Source organism: Dysidea avara, chromosome 4 (assembly GCF_963678975.1).
Source record: "Dysidea avara chromosome 4, odDysAvar1.4, whole genome shotgun sequence".
In the NCBI taxonomy this organism is placed as follows: Eukaryota; Metazoa; Porifera; class Demospongiae; order Dictyoceratida; family Dysideidae; genus Dysidea; species Dysidea avara.
In genome coordinates this window covers 40277687-40295293 of record NC_089275.1, presented here as the reverse complement: position 1 = coordinate 40295293, position 17607 = coordinate 40277687, and the positions used below count along the sequence as shown (strand labels likewise).

Below are 17607 nucleotides of genomic sequence, written 5' to 3'. Positions count from 1 at the left end.
TAGAGTTCATACAAGGTAATTTAACATAAGTCAGTGAGCATTCAGTGAGATATGCACCGCAATTGTAGAATTTTGACAACTTGCACATGGAACCTGTCTTTGCGGTCACCTGAAAATGCCAACTTTAAATTCTTCTCATGCATGCAAGACATTAATGTACTAACCCACCTGTTTATACAATAGCCACGCACCTGCCTGTTAAGGCTAAGAAATTTTGGGCTGAAGGTGAAAAGCTTAGACAGGTTACTTATGTACAATAGGATGAATAAGGTACCATCTATGCATGTATAATTTTCCCTGTACCGTACTCCATACAGGTAACTTATAGATCATGCAAAAGTATAGCATTAATTGGGCAACACTGATCAAGTTAGGTTTCCTACATCAGTCATTCATCATTTGTGACTGGGCCTGTACATACATGCATGTGGCACATAAAATTTGCCCACTTTTTGCAACTTTTATATGTGCCATATTACATTTGTTTTAGCTAATTATTTTTATAATGCAATTGAGTTATAGGGTACAGATATTCGCCTATATTATACATGTGGTGTGTCCACTATTTAAATGCAGGACCATGCATACAGTCACATGTATTTTACAGGGGTGTAGCCAGGGATTTTTTGTTGTGCTGTGCCATTACACTTAACTATATTACTCACTCATTTTGTCCTGCCACACTAAATGGTGTGTTAGGGTCCTGCTTGCAGAAGTCTAAATTTTACAGGGTCGTGATGAACCCCCCTCCCTATGACCATGTATACTGGTATGCTAGTTTTGTATATGTCAGTGTTTTTTCGTTCTTGTGCATGTATTGTTGTGTTGATTAAAATTGAATGTATATGTGTAAGGCGCACTGCTTGGACTCCTGTATGTACTAGCTAAAACAGACTATGTGACTAAGCATGCATGCACTAGCTGCTTTAAGTGCTAATGAATGTTCAACAGACAGACTGCTATATGTACAACACGTTTAAAAAATTCTGAAAATGTCAAGACACCATGCAAACCATGCATATCAAACACTGTAAACTAAATTATACACATCATGCAGTACTACTTTAGTGAAAAGACTATTTACTAAATATCAATTAATTACTGTGCAGGTGCTCAGTACATAACATGTGTGAACCTAATACAAGGTATACATACACAACAGAGCTGCTGTAGTGAATAATAGCAAAAAATTTGCCTCAATGTTCACCATTCCATCACTTACTGAAGGTGTAGAGTTGTTCACCATTCCATCACTTACTGATGGTGTAGAGCTGACAGTGGGTGAAGGTGTAGGGTTGACTGTGGGTCCAGAGGGTGGAGGTGGACTGGGGCATTTTCCCGGACTGCTAATTCCACATAATGTCCATATCCTGTCTGTGTGGATGCTTTCCTTATCAGGTGTGAGGTTAGCCCCATCAAGTAAACCAGCATTAATAGCACAACACTCATCTTCATAGGAAGCCAATGTGTTGTTGCAAGGCACTGAACACTGAAATGCAGGGGAGCCGATCAAAAATAATTCGAAAGAGCAGTTACGCCCGTAGCCATAGGCTAGTCTAGGCTGGTTTTCACTATAAATAAGGTCAGCACAGGTTTTGTTGTGTTCCGAGCTGGAAGGGGAGCACAGCAACTCTAACTTATCTAGGGCGGCTACTTGGGAAAAAGAACTGTTGTCGCAGTCTCTCCGCATTCGGTGATATATCTCCCTGCACTCGTTAGAACAAAACCTTGTGGTATCACAGCCTGAAAGTTTGTGTGTACAAGTCGAAAATAAGTCACTGCAATCCTTCGTATTGTATTCCTTTCTCGTAGCATTGCAGTCCCTAAAACAATGACAGCAAATAAACTATAGCCATCTACTAAAAATAGCTATACTATAGCTAGCTGACTTCTTATAGCTAGCTATATGTATATCGATAGCTATACACTCACGTTGGGATCATCCCAATCGCGAAATCGGCTTCAAGTGTAATGAGGAAAACTCCGATCAACCACACTACACTCATTGTTTCGAATTAAATAAAGTACATGGCGAAAGTTGATGGCAATAATATAGCCAACAATCACGTGCGCCGTGCAGCATTGAAGCCATATCAATCGAGTTGATAGTGCGTGCGTACGAGCAGTGCACTGTACAGAGACCCATAGGATGATGTAGGCGGCGATGTTCAGGGCCGTACCCAGGGGGTTCGAGGGGGTTTGGTCGAACTAAAACTGGAAGTTTTATTTTTACTACTGTAAATAGCGACCTCAGACTGGCCAAAATTTCCACTACCTGCAATGTTTTCTTCGTATCTTTAAAACAGGGAAGCCTTATTCTCTCGCTCATTCAGCAAACAATCCATAATAACGATGCATTATAGCGCTGAAGTTTGGTGTACCGGGATTAAGCATTTCCGGAGAAACAGCACGGAACATTTTTAGGTCCGCATACCTTCTGTAGAAAAAAGTTCGTACGGATATTTGTATTGCAATTATGGCACCGACCTTGTTTGAGTGCGGGTGAATCTGCTGATGGTTTTCAGAGTCGTTTGAGACTTCCCTGGGCAAAGTGAAGGTGCTGAGTTCGATTCTGGACACATTTTGAGGTGAAACACACTCTTTTACGTTGATTTTGGTGAGCTAAATATGGCGTAGTGTAGAGTTCGTCTAGGTAACACTTTGTCTCGTGAAGTAGCCTCAATATTGATTGTTATAGGTCAGTTTTCGGTAGCTTAGTTTTAGCGGAATGTCGCGGAATGCCAGTATTGTAGTTGTGGGGTCATATTATTATGATTATTTGTCTATTGTGTAGAATTGATAGTGTTAATTGTTGGTTGGAGATAGCCTTGTCACTGCCTTACCTTGGTGAAAACTGTGAGCAAGTTGGAATCTCTGCTCAAGGCATTGTTAACCACATTTTACCAGTCTTACTAATATCTTCGATTACTAAAGGAGTGGTTTTTGAATTAAATACATTTTGAGTTAACTGTAATTTTTCATAGAATTGTTTTTATGAGTGGCTGACATTGATGGTTGATGATGTATTACCATTAACACTGACGACTATTAAATCACTTGTATTCAGACTGAACAAGAAACGCTGGAAATATGATGCTACAAATGTATCTTTGGCTGCAGAAACAAAGTCTGTTCCGAAGACCAACACTATCAGTGAGAGGGATTTTGCTCAGCTGGATTGCTTCCTCAGGGAAAAACCAAATGCATTCATTTTATCACTTGAAGCTTTGATCTTGTTCTGCAACAACAAAACTGCTAGTTGGTTGAATGATAAATCTCCTGCTGAGCGCTGTGAGTTGCTACACAAAGCAAGAAGTAGTTCATCCGGGTTAAAGCAACAGTATCAAGTTCGGAGAAAGAAGCTGATTGAAGACCGTGCTAAACTTCTACAGGCAATACAGGCTTCTTTGCTTCGTTTGCGAGAAAAGAAGGTACGAGAGAAAGAAAACCTTACCAAGGCAGTCATGAAGTTTGGGTTAAGGCAGAATGAACAGCATGTAGTGGATGGTCTTGCAAAACTAAAATCGAAAACTAGCAAGTTGCGTTCAATTGGATTTCAGACAGAAAGTTTTAGAGCAATGCTCTGCAGATAAAAGTATATTCCACCTCTAGAAGAATTTTAAAAAGCTGTCTGTAGAAGAAGTTTGCAGCAACCTGCACAAACTTTTTTTGCCACCTAGTGAAGACCAAGAAGGACTAATCAGCCAAAGAATTAAGCACAGATGGATGGTTGATGGAGAAGAGCAATGGTACTCTGGAATGATTCTAGATGTTGTCCCTGGTACAGATGACTGGTATAATGTCCAATATGACAATGAAAACCAAGTTCTATCATTAAACTTGCTTTTGGAAATTAGACAAGGTGACTTGGAATTTGTGGATTAAGCTTTTTATCTTTGTTTTTGTATAATTATAGTGTATGTGATTTGTGTGTTCTAGTTATGAATTTGACGAATTCCTGTGAAACCAAATGTGGGTGTGGCTAGTTAAGTGTGTAATTTGTTTCTATACATGTTTACATTATCGGGTCCAAATTTGGTGGAAAAATTCTCACGTTTACTGAAGTTATGAGTTGTAGAAACTTTGGTGCCAGTAGTGGTGCCATTTTCCCTATGGAGAAACTGTACAAAAAAACCCTTACACTGTCAGACATTACTAGCCATAAAAAGACAATGGAATAAGATATTGAAAATCTGTTTTCAGATCTGGTATCCTCAATAATTTTTTTACACACCTGTAATGTAAAAAATTCCAAATATGCAATAATTAAAATTGGTCCGAGGTCGCTACTGTAAAACGATCTTTTCAACTGTAATCTGTGAAGCACCTCGTACAGGCTCTGCCTTCTGTGCAAGCCCTCCAGTGCCCAACTGGTAGACTTGATAATAATAATATAATAATTCTAGCATTCATTACACACCTTCCATGGCTTCTTCCAGCTGAACCGCGTGTGGCTTCCCGAGGCATTAACCATATAGCGCCTCGAGGTTATCTGTGTAATTTTTTTTTTTTAATTTTTTTTTACAAATTAATGACATAAGATAAAATAGTACACAATAAACAAGAAAAAATTATCTTACATATGGGCCTCAGCGACCTGCACAGCAATCAGTGCCTCAGCAATGGGACAGCGCAAACTGGACCTGGCACCGCGAATGCACATAATTGCAGACCTCAACAAAGAGAAGCTCAATTTACATCTCAGCCATCCCATCACTATTCCATAGGAAAGATTGTGCTTTGCACTCAAAAGGTTGGCCAATCTCTTATAAAACTGAGTAGCAGCATCACCCATAAATAGAAACCACTTTAATGATGCATGAATCCAGACAGTGGTTTTGTCTCTATCGCTAAGGCTTCTATTATTCTACTTACAGTATCTTAATAAGGCCATCCATGACCATACTACACTGAGAGCTATACTATACACATATTTCAATTAATTCCAATCGTATATTTTCTAATAAGACTGTCCCAGAATAGCAATGATAAACATCAGACTGGGTGGACACTGCGACTGATAGACTGTTAACTATAACACAAGTAAACCTGGCTTGTTGCATTCAATGATATGAATTCTAAAGTATCAAGTGTGTGAGTCTGTCAGTTGTTTTTATCATCCATTTTGGACAATGGTGAAATGTAAGGTTTAGCTTATAGCTCAAATGAATCACCCTGAACAGTCTTAGAAATGATGCATTAGTGTGCAATGGGCCCATGTTAAGAGGAATTTGTGTCAACACAATGATGTGTGAGAAGTTTTTAATCAGTGAATGCATTTCTGCATTTAAACAATTTGAAGCTATTCTCAGGACAGTGAATATTAAAAATTTCTCAGCGTCTGGGGCACCCCCAGACCCCCGTGTCTGGGATCACCTACTGCTTCAATTTAGAACCCCCCTTTTGAAATTCCTGCGTACGGGCCTGAACATAGGCGCAATTTGTGAATTTGCGCAGTTTATAAATTGCACTGCGCATTTTGTGAATTCATAAAATGCGGTAGCTAATTACCTTGTAGACAGTTCAGCTGCAAACAAATCACCCTGTAGAGGGTTCAACTACAAATAGATAACCCTGCGGAGAGTTCAGCTAGAGTCAAGTCACCCTGTAGAGAGAATCCTGTAAAGAGTTTATCTACGTACAAGCAAGTCACCCAGTAGAGAGATCAACTGCAAATTATCCTGTGGGGATTAATTGACATGTAATAAATACATGCATTATATATATATATATATATATAATTTGTACATTTACTGATAAAATCTGCTTCATCTTTTTCTTTTTCCTGTGGTAAAGAAAAAAATATAGGTTAAAAAGCCTCAAAGCTGGCCATAGGCCGGCTTTGGGGTATACAAATACAAAAAGAAGTGAAATCAAATCAAAAGCAGCCAAGCTGTAAAAAAAGGAGTGCGGCCCTTAAAAAGGCTATGGTGAAAAAAGATGTGAAATCCAAGGTGGTAGCTAAGAAATGGCCGTGATGGTAGGTTAATGGTAAAAATTTTAATAATGACAATTCAGGTGAATTTGGTGCTGCTTGGTCTTGGCACAAAATTCACCTGAATTGTCGTTATTAAAATTTTTACCATTAACCTACCATCACAGCCATTTCTTGGCCGCCACCTTGGATTTCACATCTTTTTTCACCATAGCCTTTTCAAGGGCCGCACTCCTTTTTTACAGCTTGGCTGTTTTTGATTAGATACATAATATACACTGTAATAAAATGATGCCAGTGGGCAGGGGATAAAAATAATATTTTAATTTGCTTGTTTTTTGTTGTAAAATAATATCGTATGCAAAATTTATATGAACATTTCTTACATAGGTAGAACTACTCTAGTAGAACAGTCATTCACGTGAGTTATATGAAAATAATTTTACATGAAAATTTTATCACAAACTTTTTGCACGAAAATAAAGCTAATTATGGTAGTGGATTATATAACAAGGTATTACATCAGCAAATTAGGTTACTTCAGTTCAGCCGCCATGTGATAATTCTTTAAAAGTTATAGTAGTCATCATGATGTGGCTATCATGAATCACGATAGTGGGTTCATAATAGGGATCGCCCATGTTTTTTGCAAAAATCCTAATAGAACGCACACCTAAAAACCACCTTGAAAAGCATCCTCCAACTCAAAACAACCCTCTGGTGGTTCTTTGCAATGAGTATAGGTCCACTAGTAAGTATCAAGTGAAAAGGAAACAGTATGTGCATTTCAGACAAAACTGAAATATGCCCGTTTGTTCATATTATTATTATTATTACTAGGACCGCGTCACATACAACCAAGTACATACACCAATGTGACAGCCCCCTATTAGGTGGTGAAGGAATGATCCCCAAATCAACTCAATATGTCACAGTAGTGACAGATACAACACAATCGTAATTAAAGGCCACCAGTAGCTAAGTGCCAGTACATCATCGTTGTGGTAATGGCACAGTGATGTGTACACAGTATATGTAATTATGTATACAAAACATACAGGAGAGAACTATGCATTATTACAGTATTGTATGCAGCAATACATTATAGGCAATATCAACAGATAAAAATTATTAGCCAATATACAGTAAAGTATCAACATCAACTAGAGCTAAATAAGGTTCATCAGTGCATGGTGAAGCAATGGCACAGTGATGGGTGACACACTATAATTATGCATACACAACTTGCAGGAGATAGCTACACAATACTGTAGGAGTATGCAAGCCAGATGAACCAGATAAAGGAAGACAGCCAAGCCAGCCAGAGCCTATAGTAGCTAGCAAAGCCAGGTGAAGGCAAAAAAGATTAAGCATGTCAGTATTGAATTGCCTGACACCAGCACAAAGGAAGTTCGCTGCACAAGACAAGACTGTTTACATGTATTTCATAATGTAAAGAGAGTGGCATGTGTTTTAATGTTTTCTTGTATTGTTAACTATGTGACTGGCAGCTGGCATGGAGACTTGAGACGTTACAAACATAAAAACTTACTTGTGATCTTCTTGTTTACGTGTAAAGTGGCCTTTCCCTCTCTTGAAGTCACTTCACGGACATTCGCTAATCTTCTCCTTCGCGCAATCTGTAATTAAGCAAGGGTGTGGTACTGGGCGTTATATAGAATTACACTATGGTCAAGTCATCAGCACGAACGGGCGCAACGATTATACGTTTGTGCCTTCGTTCACAGGCGAATAAAGCAGTTTCAAAACCATGGTAACCAAAAATTACGCAATGGACCACACCCAAATCGCCATGTTTTGTACCAGACTGCTTGATGCTGCAAGTTGAATTCCTCGCTAAATTCATGCCAAGACTTATTAATACGTGAGTAAAATAGATTCCAGTGATAGAATAAAGTATGTAGGTGAGTTATTAGGCATTAAAAGATACGTACTGCCTCCCAACAGGGTAGTTTTGTAGGAAAGAGAAATGCGTAAAGGTGGATTTGGCCAAATTGTGACCTATTCACCGCCCAAAGGTGGTTAAAACTACGTGAAACTTGAAGTATAGATCTTTGTCCAGCACCACAGCAGCGTACAGCCACATCCAGCTATCCCAGGATTAGCCAGAGCTCCTGAAAGGCACGAGAACGGTGATGGCGTACTACCAAACTGTGATAAAATGCCAGCAAAATAAGACTCTTAGTGGTGAATTTTGCTAGAGTTAAGTTTTATTGTCGAAATCAACCATCAGTTAAAGTTTAGCGGTCTTATTTTGCTCTCTGCTTTTTCACACGGAGTGGGAATCCCACCACATGAGCGATTCTGGTTAACTCGGGGATGGCTGGATGTGGCTTTACAATGCTGTGGTGCTGGATAAAGACCTATACTGCATGCGTTTCCCCTAGTTTTAACCACCTTTGGGCGGTGAATAGGTCGCAATTTGGCCAAATCCATCTTTACGCATTTCTCTTTCCTACGAAACTGCCCTGTTGGGAAGTAGTACGGATCTTTTAATGCCTAATAACTCACCTACATACTTTATTCTATTACTGGCATCTATTTTACTTACGTAATAAGTCTTGGCATGAATTTAGCGAGGAATTCAACTTGCAACATGAAACAGTCTGGTACAAAAACATGGCGATTTGGGTGTGGTCCATTGCGTAATTTTTAGTTACCATGGTTTTGAAACTGCTCTATATCGATCCCCGGTTAGTTTATGTCTCTAGGCCTCGTGGTTTTCTCAAACATTAATTAATTATTTATTTATTATTTATTTATGACGTAATTTTAACTGCGTTTCGGCGTATTATTCTTAGTACTTGGTTGTATAATTATTATTATTATTATTATTCATAATTCAGTATTATTCTTTCACAGGCATAACGGAGCTTACAAGGAGAATCCTGGGATAAAAAGTAGCAAGGCTTACCGAATGGATCATTGTGCGTGTGCATGACCTATTTTTGATTTCGTTTTCGGATGGAAACAGCCTAAACCGGGCCGGAATTTCTTCTTGCCAAAACGCCATTACCCTTTCAAAGTTAAGTTTTTCATTCAACGCCATTCAGAGTTAAGTTTTTTGGTGTGCGCTGCTTGTGGCTAATAGAATCTGTCTTTATTAAACAGGCCAGGAAGCTTAATGTGGGCTGATGACTTTGTTGAAAGGTGGTTTTTTTCGCGCCGTGATTATTGTACGTGGGTGGGTTATCCAGATTAAATACTCTAATAGAGCAGTCATGTAAATACTCTAATAATGCAGTCAAGTGTATAACAACAATCCTTGCACTGAATTTGACAGCTATTAAAGGTACCAGTAATGTAAATTGTAGCTCATATTGGGACACTCTCAGTCTGTATGCACATTGCAATTTGATCATTTTCATGTTTGTACTGAAACGTTGACAGCATGCATTGCTATGCAGAATGCAAAATTACACTATTCACAACAGTCTTCATTATCAATCAAAGAAATCCATGTTAATTTGTACACATGATAATTGTAGTCAACATGAGAAGATATTGCTAAGGAGATGATATGTTCCGACAACTTGCAGCAAATACTATTCAATGATATACTGTAGGTCTATAGTTCGATGGATTAGTACACGGGCCTTTCTTGTATACTGGTGTTACATATGCCCTCTTCCAGTCTGAAGGGAGTTCACCCTGATAATGAAGTCAAGTGTATAACAACAATCCTTGCACTGAATTTGACAGCTATTAAAGGCACCAGTAATGTAAAATGTAGCTCATATTAGGAGACTCTCAGTATGTATGCACATTGCAATTTGATCAGCTTCATGTGTGTACCGAAATGTTGACGATGTCACTATGCAGAATGCAAAATTACACTATTCACAACAGTCTTCTTCATAATCCATTACTGGATTAATAAAAAGTACACAAACTAGACGAATTAAAAATTGGAAATTTTAAAATGGGAATAGGGATTACTGAAAAAGCCACGAAACAAGAAGGGATTGCTGGGGTGGTAATGTAAACCACAAATCCCTATTTTGACTCACTTTGCAAAATGACAGAGCATGTAACTAAAGATTTATGACAGAGAGTCAAAATAGGGATTTGTGGTTTACATTACCACCCCAGTGATCCCTTCTTGTTTCATGGCTTTTTCAGCAATCCCTATTCCTATTTTAAAGCTTCCAATTTTTAATTCATCTAGTAATATTATTATTATTGCAATTTTAATTTTTTTGATTTGTGTGATTTCACCATGTTCCTTTGTAAGTAATTGCTACTCACAATTGTGGTTGGTGCAAGAGTAATGCTTTGCAGTAATATTGATGATCAGATTAGTCAATGAATCTATACTATTACTATTATCACTTTAATGTTTCCTTTAACATAAGCAATATCCTCTCTTCACACACCACATTGTGATACTTGGACTAAATCTTCTGAACAAGACAATCCTTTATGTGTGCTTCAGTCCATATCTTTATGATGAATACTTTACATTAATACCACTTTCAATAACAGCTGGTGCTTGTCTGGAGAATCATCCTATCATGTGACAGCCATGTTGATGTCATCAGTGCACACACAAAAATGTTTACTTAAGTTGCTTGTATTATAACTATTATGCCATAGACAAATTGAGTAAACTTTAATTACCTACTATAACCACATGCAACACAGACTTATAACATAATCGAAAACATAATGTGAACGATTCAAATAATAATAACGGAACGTTATGCATTTATACTTTTGGAGTTGAAAATTAAAATTATTAAAAATGATTTCTTGGTCTTAATAGGCAGGTGGTTGCTTTAAAAAGGTTGGTTTGTAGCTTATCCTTTCAGTGTGGGAATTTAAAGTTGGCATTTTTTGGAGAGGTGGCCTTTCTATGCAAGTGATTGCCAACACAAGTTTTACTGTAGCAGCATTTTTCAGCTCAACTGGACCATTCAACTATTTTCAACATGGGAGTGCTCAGTCATGTATCTTTTGCACTTGGGATTTTAATTTAAAGTATTTACTAATTACAAAAAATACATAATGTTCCATTTTACTTGAACCGTTCACATAAAGTGAGGTAACTATCTTGACTGAGAAGGTGCAAGCATGCAGTGAGCTACTGGACTGTTGCTTTATTTATAGTTATATCTATAATTATTTGTGAGTTTTGTATCCACATAAGGATAACATGTATACAAATTTGTGTGGGCTGGCAAGTGTGTGTCTACATGCATGTAGCTACATTTTGGAAGATTCAAAAGTATTACACTTTCCTGCAGTTAAAATTAAATGTCCAGTACTCATGTGTTTGGTAAATAAGTGAATGTAGAAACTATTATATGATATGCTAATGTCACCCTTCCCTTCCATGATCACTATAATTAGTCACAATAAATAATTATAAACAATGATGAGATAAATGATGCATTTATACATGTATATCAGATATACATATATCATATACATAATGTTAAATATACATTCCAATCCAAAATATATAGGAAAGTTTGATTTATACTTAGTCAGTACACCAGAAGACCGCAATGTATTGAGGAGTGAGACTTCCTGTGTTAGGGATGATGACAGTGATGTGGCAACCTTCTCTGGCATATTGTTGCTCTCTGTTAAACAACTGCATGGCATCGAGATTGTATTCCACTCTGTAATCGCAGTTACCAAATCTCTGAGTAGTAAACACAACTGAGTATATGACTTGGTCTCCATCCATACGAGCATTTCCATCAGCAAGGAAGAACCCACGTTCCTTGTTTCTTTCTATCAACTGAACTAAGCCCCTTATATCGATTCTATCACGAAGAGAGACAGCATAGCCTGGACTCCTGAAGATGGCACTGACAGAGAGATCTCCACCAGAAGAATAAATGTTATGACGGAGGACTCGCATGTCCTGGTCCTTTAGAATAAGTAGTCTTTGTTGATATTCGTCATAAGGCACATTGATCATAAGTTCGGTATTTTCTGTTCTCCATTGTCGTCTTGTAACAGGCTCAAACACAGCCACACAATGAGATTTGTCTTCGTCATAATTATAGCAAACGAAGTTGTATATATTCTGTGTGCTTTCCTTAACTCATTGGCTCTTCTGTTTAAATTTCTTTGACTAAGACCATATTCGATTTCATATTGTGAACATCTGGGACACTGCAGAAGATCATTGAGAACAAAGTGTCTCGACCATCATGGTAGGTGTTCATGTGGCAAGGAACTCCGTTTCTTTTTCTGCCTTCTTCTATGAACTCTTCAAGTTCTCCAAGGTAGAAGCGTTCAAAGAAAAATGGAGTGCTGGATGGCAATGGAGTTCCCTTACATGGAGGTGGTGCTATGTAAATACAGTATATGATATAAAATACTGTCTCAAAGAATTTAATAATCTTCCTATGTATCCCTAAAGTTCATTATCACTACTTTTATGGTAATAGCCTATAATTTAGAGATTCTTACATCACAGTTTATTAAAATAGTGACAATACACTGATCAGTTAACCAATGGTATAAGAGTTACATTAATTGTCATGCCTAGTTGACAATATGTGATACAGTAAAGCATACACTTACCATCACACTGATCTGTCTCAATACATTGACCATTTCTCAATACTTGTCCTTCAGGACAGACACAAGTTGGTGTACAATCAGATGAACAAAATGGTGGTGACTGGTAGTTGTCACAAGTTGATTGACATAGAGTACCACACTCCTTGTATACTCGACCTCCAACACAGTCATCAGCTATAAAGAGAACGACAAAGCAGTTAATGTGCTAGAGATACATCTGCTTGTGCAAGCTTTAGTGTATGCACTTTATTTTTATCGGATACCTAACCATGTACATAATTTTAGTTGACTTACAGCATCCAGTCACACCCCTCCAAGTGCTCACATCAACTCCAACTTTTGCACATGCTCTGGCATAATTAGCCATCACATTACAGGAACAAGTGTCTCTGTTACGTGTCCTAACACATGTACAATAATCAGATTTACAGTTTTCAATGTAGACGTTAGGATCAACAACAGAATGACAAGAATCAAAGGGAGCATTGTTCAACATGGCACATTCTCTTTGTGCTCTATTCATATTTCTTTTACTGCAAGCGTTATCCAGCCTTCTATCTCTGCAACCTCCTGAACTGTCTTCAGTCAACCAAGATCTAGCAAACCTCCTAACACCAGAGCCTATGGTTCCATCTATCATACGATAATCATCAGAATCATCTCCATTGTAAAATCCACATAAGCCACACAACTGTCTCCTTAAACTCTTACTAGCTGAAACTTGTACACTACCAGTATCATCCCAAAAGATGTCTAAGTCTCTGTCTTCAAAGGTAACATGTGGATAGCTACCAATCCATTCTACTTTAACTTCTCCAACAGACATCATGCTACCATCACCTGCTGCAAAATTCCTGTCATTAATTGTTACCTGATTGTCACCTCCCCTCAACATGATGACAAGATTTTGACTTGGAACTGTTACAGTGACCTGGTCAATCAATACACTGTTTGATTCAAGAGCTCTTTGGGTGACAGTTATAGTGAAGTCATCATTGTCACATGGTTTTGCCAGTACATATTCACAGCTTCCAAGATAAGTATACTGGCTACAATCAAAAGTTCTGAAGTGACCATAGGAATAAGCTTGGCAGTAATCAGTGTAACAGTCCCTTGGTTGACATTTCCATGTGCCCCGTTTGTATACACAGCTTGATGAACAGTTCTGAGACATTCTTCTGTTGTGTTCATAGAAAATACCATCAAAATAGCAACCTACAGGAAAAATAAATAGTACATTAAATGGATATCAGTATAATCTAAGAATTACTTGCTTATGTACATACATATAACCAATGTATGTACTTACCTGGTATAGGTGCAGGTATTGTTGGTGCAGTAGAGCCTGGTGGTCTGAAAGGCCGGTCAGGTTCTGCAGCTACTGTAAAAACACAATCAGTGTGCATAATAATAATAGTTGTAAGGAAGTTGGGCGTTTTGTTTTCACCAAAGTTTAAAGATAAAAAGCTATCTTCTAACTCATTATACAAGAAACTGTGTTGATGACAAAAAGTAGGGGGTACCATAACCACATACTATGCATGATTTAGTCCTATAATGCATGTCTGTAAAAACATCTAGCTTACCACATTGTCTGGATTTTCCAGTATAGACAAATCTGTTAGTAGTTTCTGCTTGTATTATTGTTGGTAGAAAACCCCCTCGATATGTTCTCATGTTGATAGCTCCTTGTGTAGCCTCTTCTTGTAACTGTCATTTGATCTGTGCAGGAGTGTAACTTGGAAATCTCTGTAGTAACACAGCAACAGCTCCTGCAACAGTGGCACAAGCCATGGAAGTACCACTCATTGAGACACGATCCCTGTCACTCCTAAATTAAAAAGATTAAACACAAAATTATAATACGTATGGTTAAGGCATTCTGCTACTATGATACATTGGTACCTGTCACCTGAATTAAGCATTCACAAGAAGTGACCATTGCCACAAGGTCACAAATATTTCCCCCTCAAAATGTATGTATTGTGGTCTGCATCATATTAAGTAGTTACATTATAACCATCAGCCAATGAGTCACTGTTACATTCACAACTTCAACTCTTGGCTACTGCCTATAATAGGGCTCAGTTACTGATCCAAGGGTGACCATTATACACAGGTTCCACTAGCTTTGTGTATACATAATGAATAATATATCACATACCTGTGAGAAGCACTTCTTATCCACTGTCCTGGAGCAAGTATATCTACACATCATCCATAGTTGGTACCAGGAGAATCAGGCCGTGAATTGAACCAATATAACTGGTGGCCTAGGACAGATGGATATATATTGAATAGGTCTATACAAGTCACAATAAACATTTTCTGCAATAGTGCAACAATATGTACATAATTATGCATAGTTACACATCGTAAGCTCAGAATACTATCGTGCAATTTCATTAGCTTTTAAGTCCTACGAGTCAGACATGCTTAACAGTCACACTAAACCTACCAGGTGTTCTGGAGTCTGGATCTTCTGCTTCTTGTATTGCTCCCACATTAATCACATCTGGTGAACTTGATGATAAAAATCTACAAGAGTCCTGACGGAAGTTTCCAGCAGCAGTCACAACTACTATATTGTTAGCAACAGCCTCTCTGATGGCATCATTAACAGGTGGAGTGATTGATCCAATAAGAGACATTGAAATTACTGATCTTCTTCCAGTGCTTCTGGCACGACTGATGACATGATTGATTCCATCAATAACAAAAGAGAAGAATCCTCTCATTTGACTATCCAAAACTTTGATACTACAATGTAAAGAATTAAAAAGTGATACTTTGATTGTCAATATTTTCTGGTGACAAACATTCTGTGCAATTCTTAAATTTAAATTATAGCTTAATATACAGTGAAGTCCCTCAAAATGGTATGCTAAAATTTGGACACCTTGATAATCAGGACACTTGTCCATGGTCCCATTTGTATTAGTGTAAACATATTTAGTACACTTTATTATGGTCCCTGCACAGTGTAATAAAACATGCATAACTGCTATCTACCTGTACACTCTAGCTCCCCATGCTACTCCAGTTAATCTGCCAACAGCCAATCCTGCACAGTGAGTCCCATGACCATTGTCATCATCTCCTTGACCACCAAACTCATCATATCCACCAAATGATGCACGTCCCCTGAACACTTGATGACTGTATCTTATACCAGTATCGAAAATGTACACATCTACTCCATTTCCTGTTAGGCAGCACACACGTATTCTTTATCACATTATTAGTACTATTTTATTACACAATATAGCTAGGCATAAACATGAAATGATTTAAGCATCAAACAGATATAGCTACTGACCTTGAACTGGAGGACAGTAATCACCATCAAGAGGTAGAGATCTCTCATCAAGGCGGTCAATGTTCCAGCAAATTTCATCAGGCTCGAATGATCGCCGACTTCTACCATTATCTGTTTCTGTTTCATTGTCTGGTTTCAGTAAGTCAACACACATTGGCTTGTCTTCTTCTACTCGTTCAACATTTTTGTTTTTCAATATCTATAATATGAATAGATGTGCACACATGAGTGCTGTATATTTACATGCATATCATGCTATGAACAACTCAACAGTTGATTATATATGTTTCTCTGCTCATAGTCAGCCACTGCTATCAGTATCCTACTAGTTATAGGGTAGTACAACTACTAAATATATGGTAATTATGCTGCAGTAGCCCGAACTGTACACGGATGTATGTATTGTTTGAAGTCTAGCACTTTTGTAGGGTACCTTGTGTATGTAGTTACTACTGCTTAATAAAGTTTCTGGAAAAATCCTGCTACAGTGGCTAACCTGCTCTGCTCCATCATTGGTAGTGGTGATGACAGATATTCCATTAGTGATGTTGTAACTATCTCCTGCTGCAGCAATCTTTATGTTGCTTTGTCCATTTACATTATCAAATGTTCTCCCAAACATACGTCTACTCCCCTTACATGCAACAACCAGAAATCTTCTAGGAAGGTTAGACTGTATCATAAATTCTTGCTGTGCTTGCATTTCAGCAAGGCACCCATTCTCCATCGGATTGGTTTCTGGCTCAGGAGCCGGTTTTGCTGGCCTCCCGGTTGGTCTGCTATGTTTAGCATACCCCATAGCTAATAGCAAGCAAGCTATAATCGTCAGCTTAGTCAGCCACATTTTAAGAATCTATAGTAACTGTAGAGATGATGAGAATGGCCAAATGTGATGCTTTTATAGTTGGACTCATAACAGTTAGTTTACAGTTTGTGGTTTATCCATGTCATCATTTGTGTGGCTTATATCCAGACCACCACCATATCTGTAGAGATCCCATTGGGCTTCCAACAACAGGTGGAATCCCTTATTTTATAACTGGAGCAGTCCCTCTAAGTGGTGGATCTAGAAATTTTCAGAGGAGGTTTCAGGTTCAAGGGCGGATTTAGGAGGGGTGCTTTGGGTGCTGAAGCACCCCCCCTCCAAAATTTTACCATGTGCAAGCTAGGAAGCTTCTAGAAATTGTAGTATAGGTGCACTTGCATCTTATACATATGCATGGGCAATGAAAAGATGGAAAGAGGAGGGAGAATGGCTAATCTTTACTTAGAATTACTAAGAAGGGTTCAAATTATACTTTCGGTGTGAGACTTAACCTAAAAGCTGCTAAAAATCGAAATACTCTAATAAAACAGTCAGCTACTCTAATAGAACATCCATCATAGCGTTTTTTTCAAGAAGTTGCCAGTGTTCTTTCTTGACCTGTGCACTGCTATCTTACCATTGCTCCAAACATCCTGCCATATACTAATCACTTTTTGAGAACAACTTCTGTCAAATAGTTTAATATTATAGTAGGTATTTTCAGTTGTTGCCACATTGATGCTTGGGTTGACATGCTTAAGTAAAACAGTTAATTTCTTAGCATGTATACAGTTAACAAGGGTGTAGTAGCTATCTGAGAACTGTTTGTTCTTGCTTTATCAGTACCAAAGTTCCATGCTACATTTATCTGAATCTATAGCATCAATTGAAGCTAATAAAACTTAATGTCATACAGGGTTTGCACTCCCAAACCCCTTGAAGCTCAACTTTATAAGCTCAAATGATACCACAGCATTTATGCTG

At 38.0% G+C, this 17607-nt stretch overlaps 3 protein-coding genes across 3 annotated transcripts; all 3 read right to left on the bottom strand.

Annotated features, from left to right (window-relative positions):
• Positions 1-1113: 1113 nt before the first annotated feature.
• Positions 1114-2025, bottom strand: LOC136254193 (uncharacterized). The gene is made up of 2 exons (XM_066046863.1): positions 1933-2025; positions 1114-1823 (listed from the first exon to the last, which is right to left on the bottom strand). The coding sequence occupies exons 1-2, from the start codon at positions 2004-2006 to the stop codon at positions 1136-1138; spliced, it is 762 nt and encodes a 253-aa protein (XP_065902935.1). The 5' UTR covers positions 2007-2025; the 3' UTR covers positions 1114-1135.
• A 10671-nt stretch (positions 2026-12696) lies between these two features.
• On the bottom strand, positions 12697-14176 carry LOC136253861 (von Willebrand factor-like). The gene is made up of 4 exons (XM_066046522.1): positions 14086-14176; positions 13809-13880; positions 12825-13714; positions 12697-12762 (listed from the first exon to the last, which is right to left on the bottom strand). The coding sequence occupies exons 1-4, from the start codon at positions 14174-14176 to the stop codon at positions 12697-12699; spliced, it is 1119 nt and encodes a 372-aa protein (XP_065902594.1).
• A 36-nt stretch (positions 14177-14212) lies between these two features.
• On the bottom strand, positions 14213-16617 carry LOC136253860 (aqualysin-1-like). The gene is made up of 6 exons (XM_066046521.1): positions 16315-16617; positions 15819-16017; positions 15512-15704; positions 14958-15259; positions 14664-14691; positions 14213-14330 (listed from the first exon to the last, which is right to left on the bottom strand). The coding sequence occupies exons 1-6, from the start codon at positions 16615-16617 to the stop codon at positions 14213-14215; spliced, it is 1143 nt and encodes a 380-aa protein (XP_065902593.1).
• Positions 16618-17607: the final 990 nt, after the last annotated feature.

What these genes read in the sequence shown, in the direction of transcription:
- LOC136254193 (XM_066046863.1), bottom strand. Translation starts at nt 2,006, where the DNA reads ATGAGTGTAGTGTGGTTGATCGGAGTTTTCCTCATTACACTTGAAGCC. An exon ending in GCGATTGGGATGATCCCAAC is followed by an intron (nt 1,824 to 1,932) that starts GTGAGTGTATAG and finishes TCATTGTTTTAG; the next exon opens with GGACTGCAATGCTACGAGAA.
- LOC136253861 (XM_066046522.1), bottom strand. Translation starts at nt 14,176, where the DNA reads ATGAGAACATATCGAGGGGGTTTTCTACCAACAATAATACAAGCAGAA. An exon ending in AATACCTGCACCTATACCAG is followed by an intron (nt 13,715 to 13,808) that starts GTAAGTACATAC and finishes TTTTTCCTGTAG; the next exon opens with GTTGCTATTTTGATGGTATT. An exon ending in GTGCAAAAGTTGGAGTTGAT is followed by an intron (nt 12,763 to 12,824) that starts GTGAGCACTTGG and finishes GTACATGGTTAG; the next exon opens with GTATCCGATAAAAATAAAGT.
- LOC136253860 (XM_066046521.1), bottom strand. Translation starts at nt 16,617, where the DNA reads ATGGGGTATGCTAAACATAGCAGACCAACCGGGAGGCCAGCAAAACCG. An exon ending in CCAATGATGGAGCAGAGCAG is followed by an intron (nt 16,018 to 16,314) that starts GTTAGCCACTGT and finishes TTCATATTATAG; the next exon opens with ATATTGAAAAACAAAAATGT. An exon ending in TCCAGACTCCAGAACACCTG is followed by an intron (nt 14,692 to 14,957) that starts GTAGGTTTAGTG and finishes TACTTGCTCCAG; the next exon opens with GACAGTGGATAAGAAGTGCT.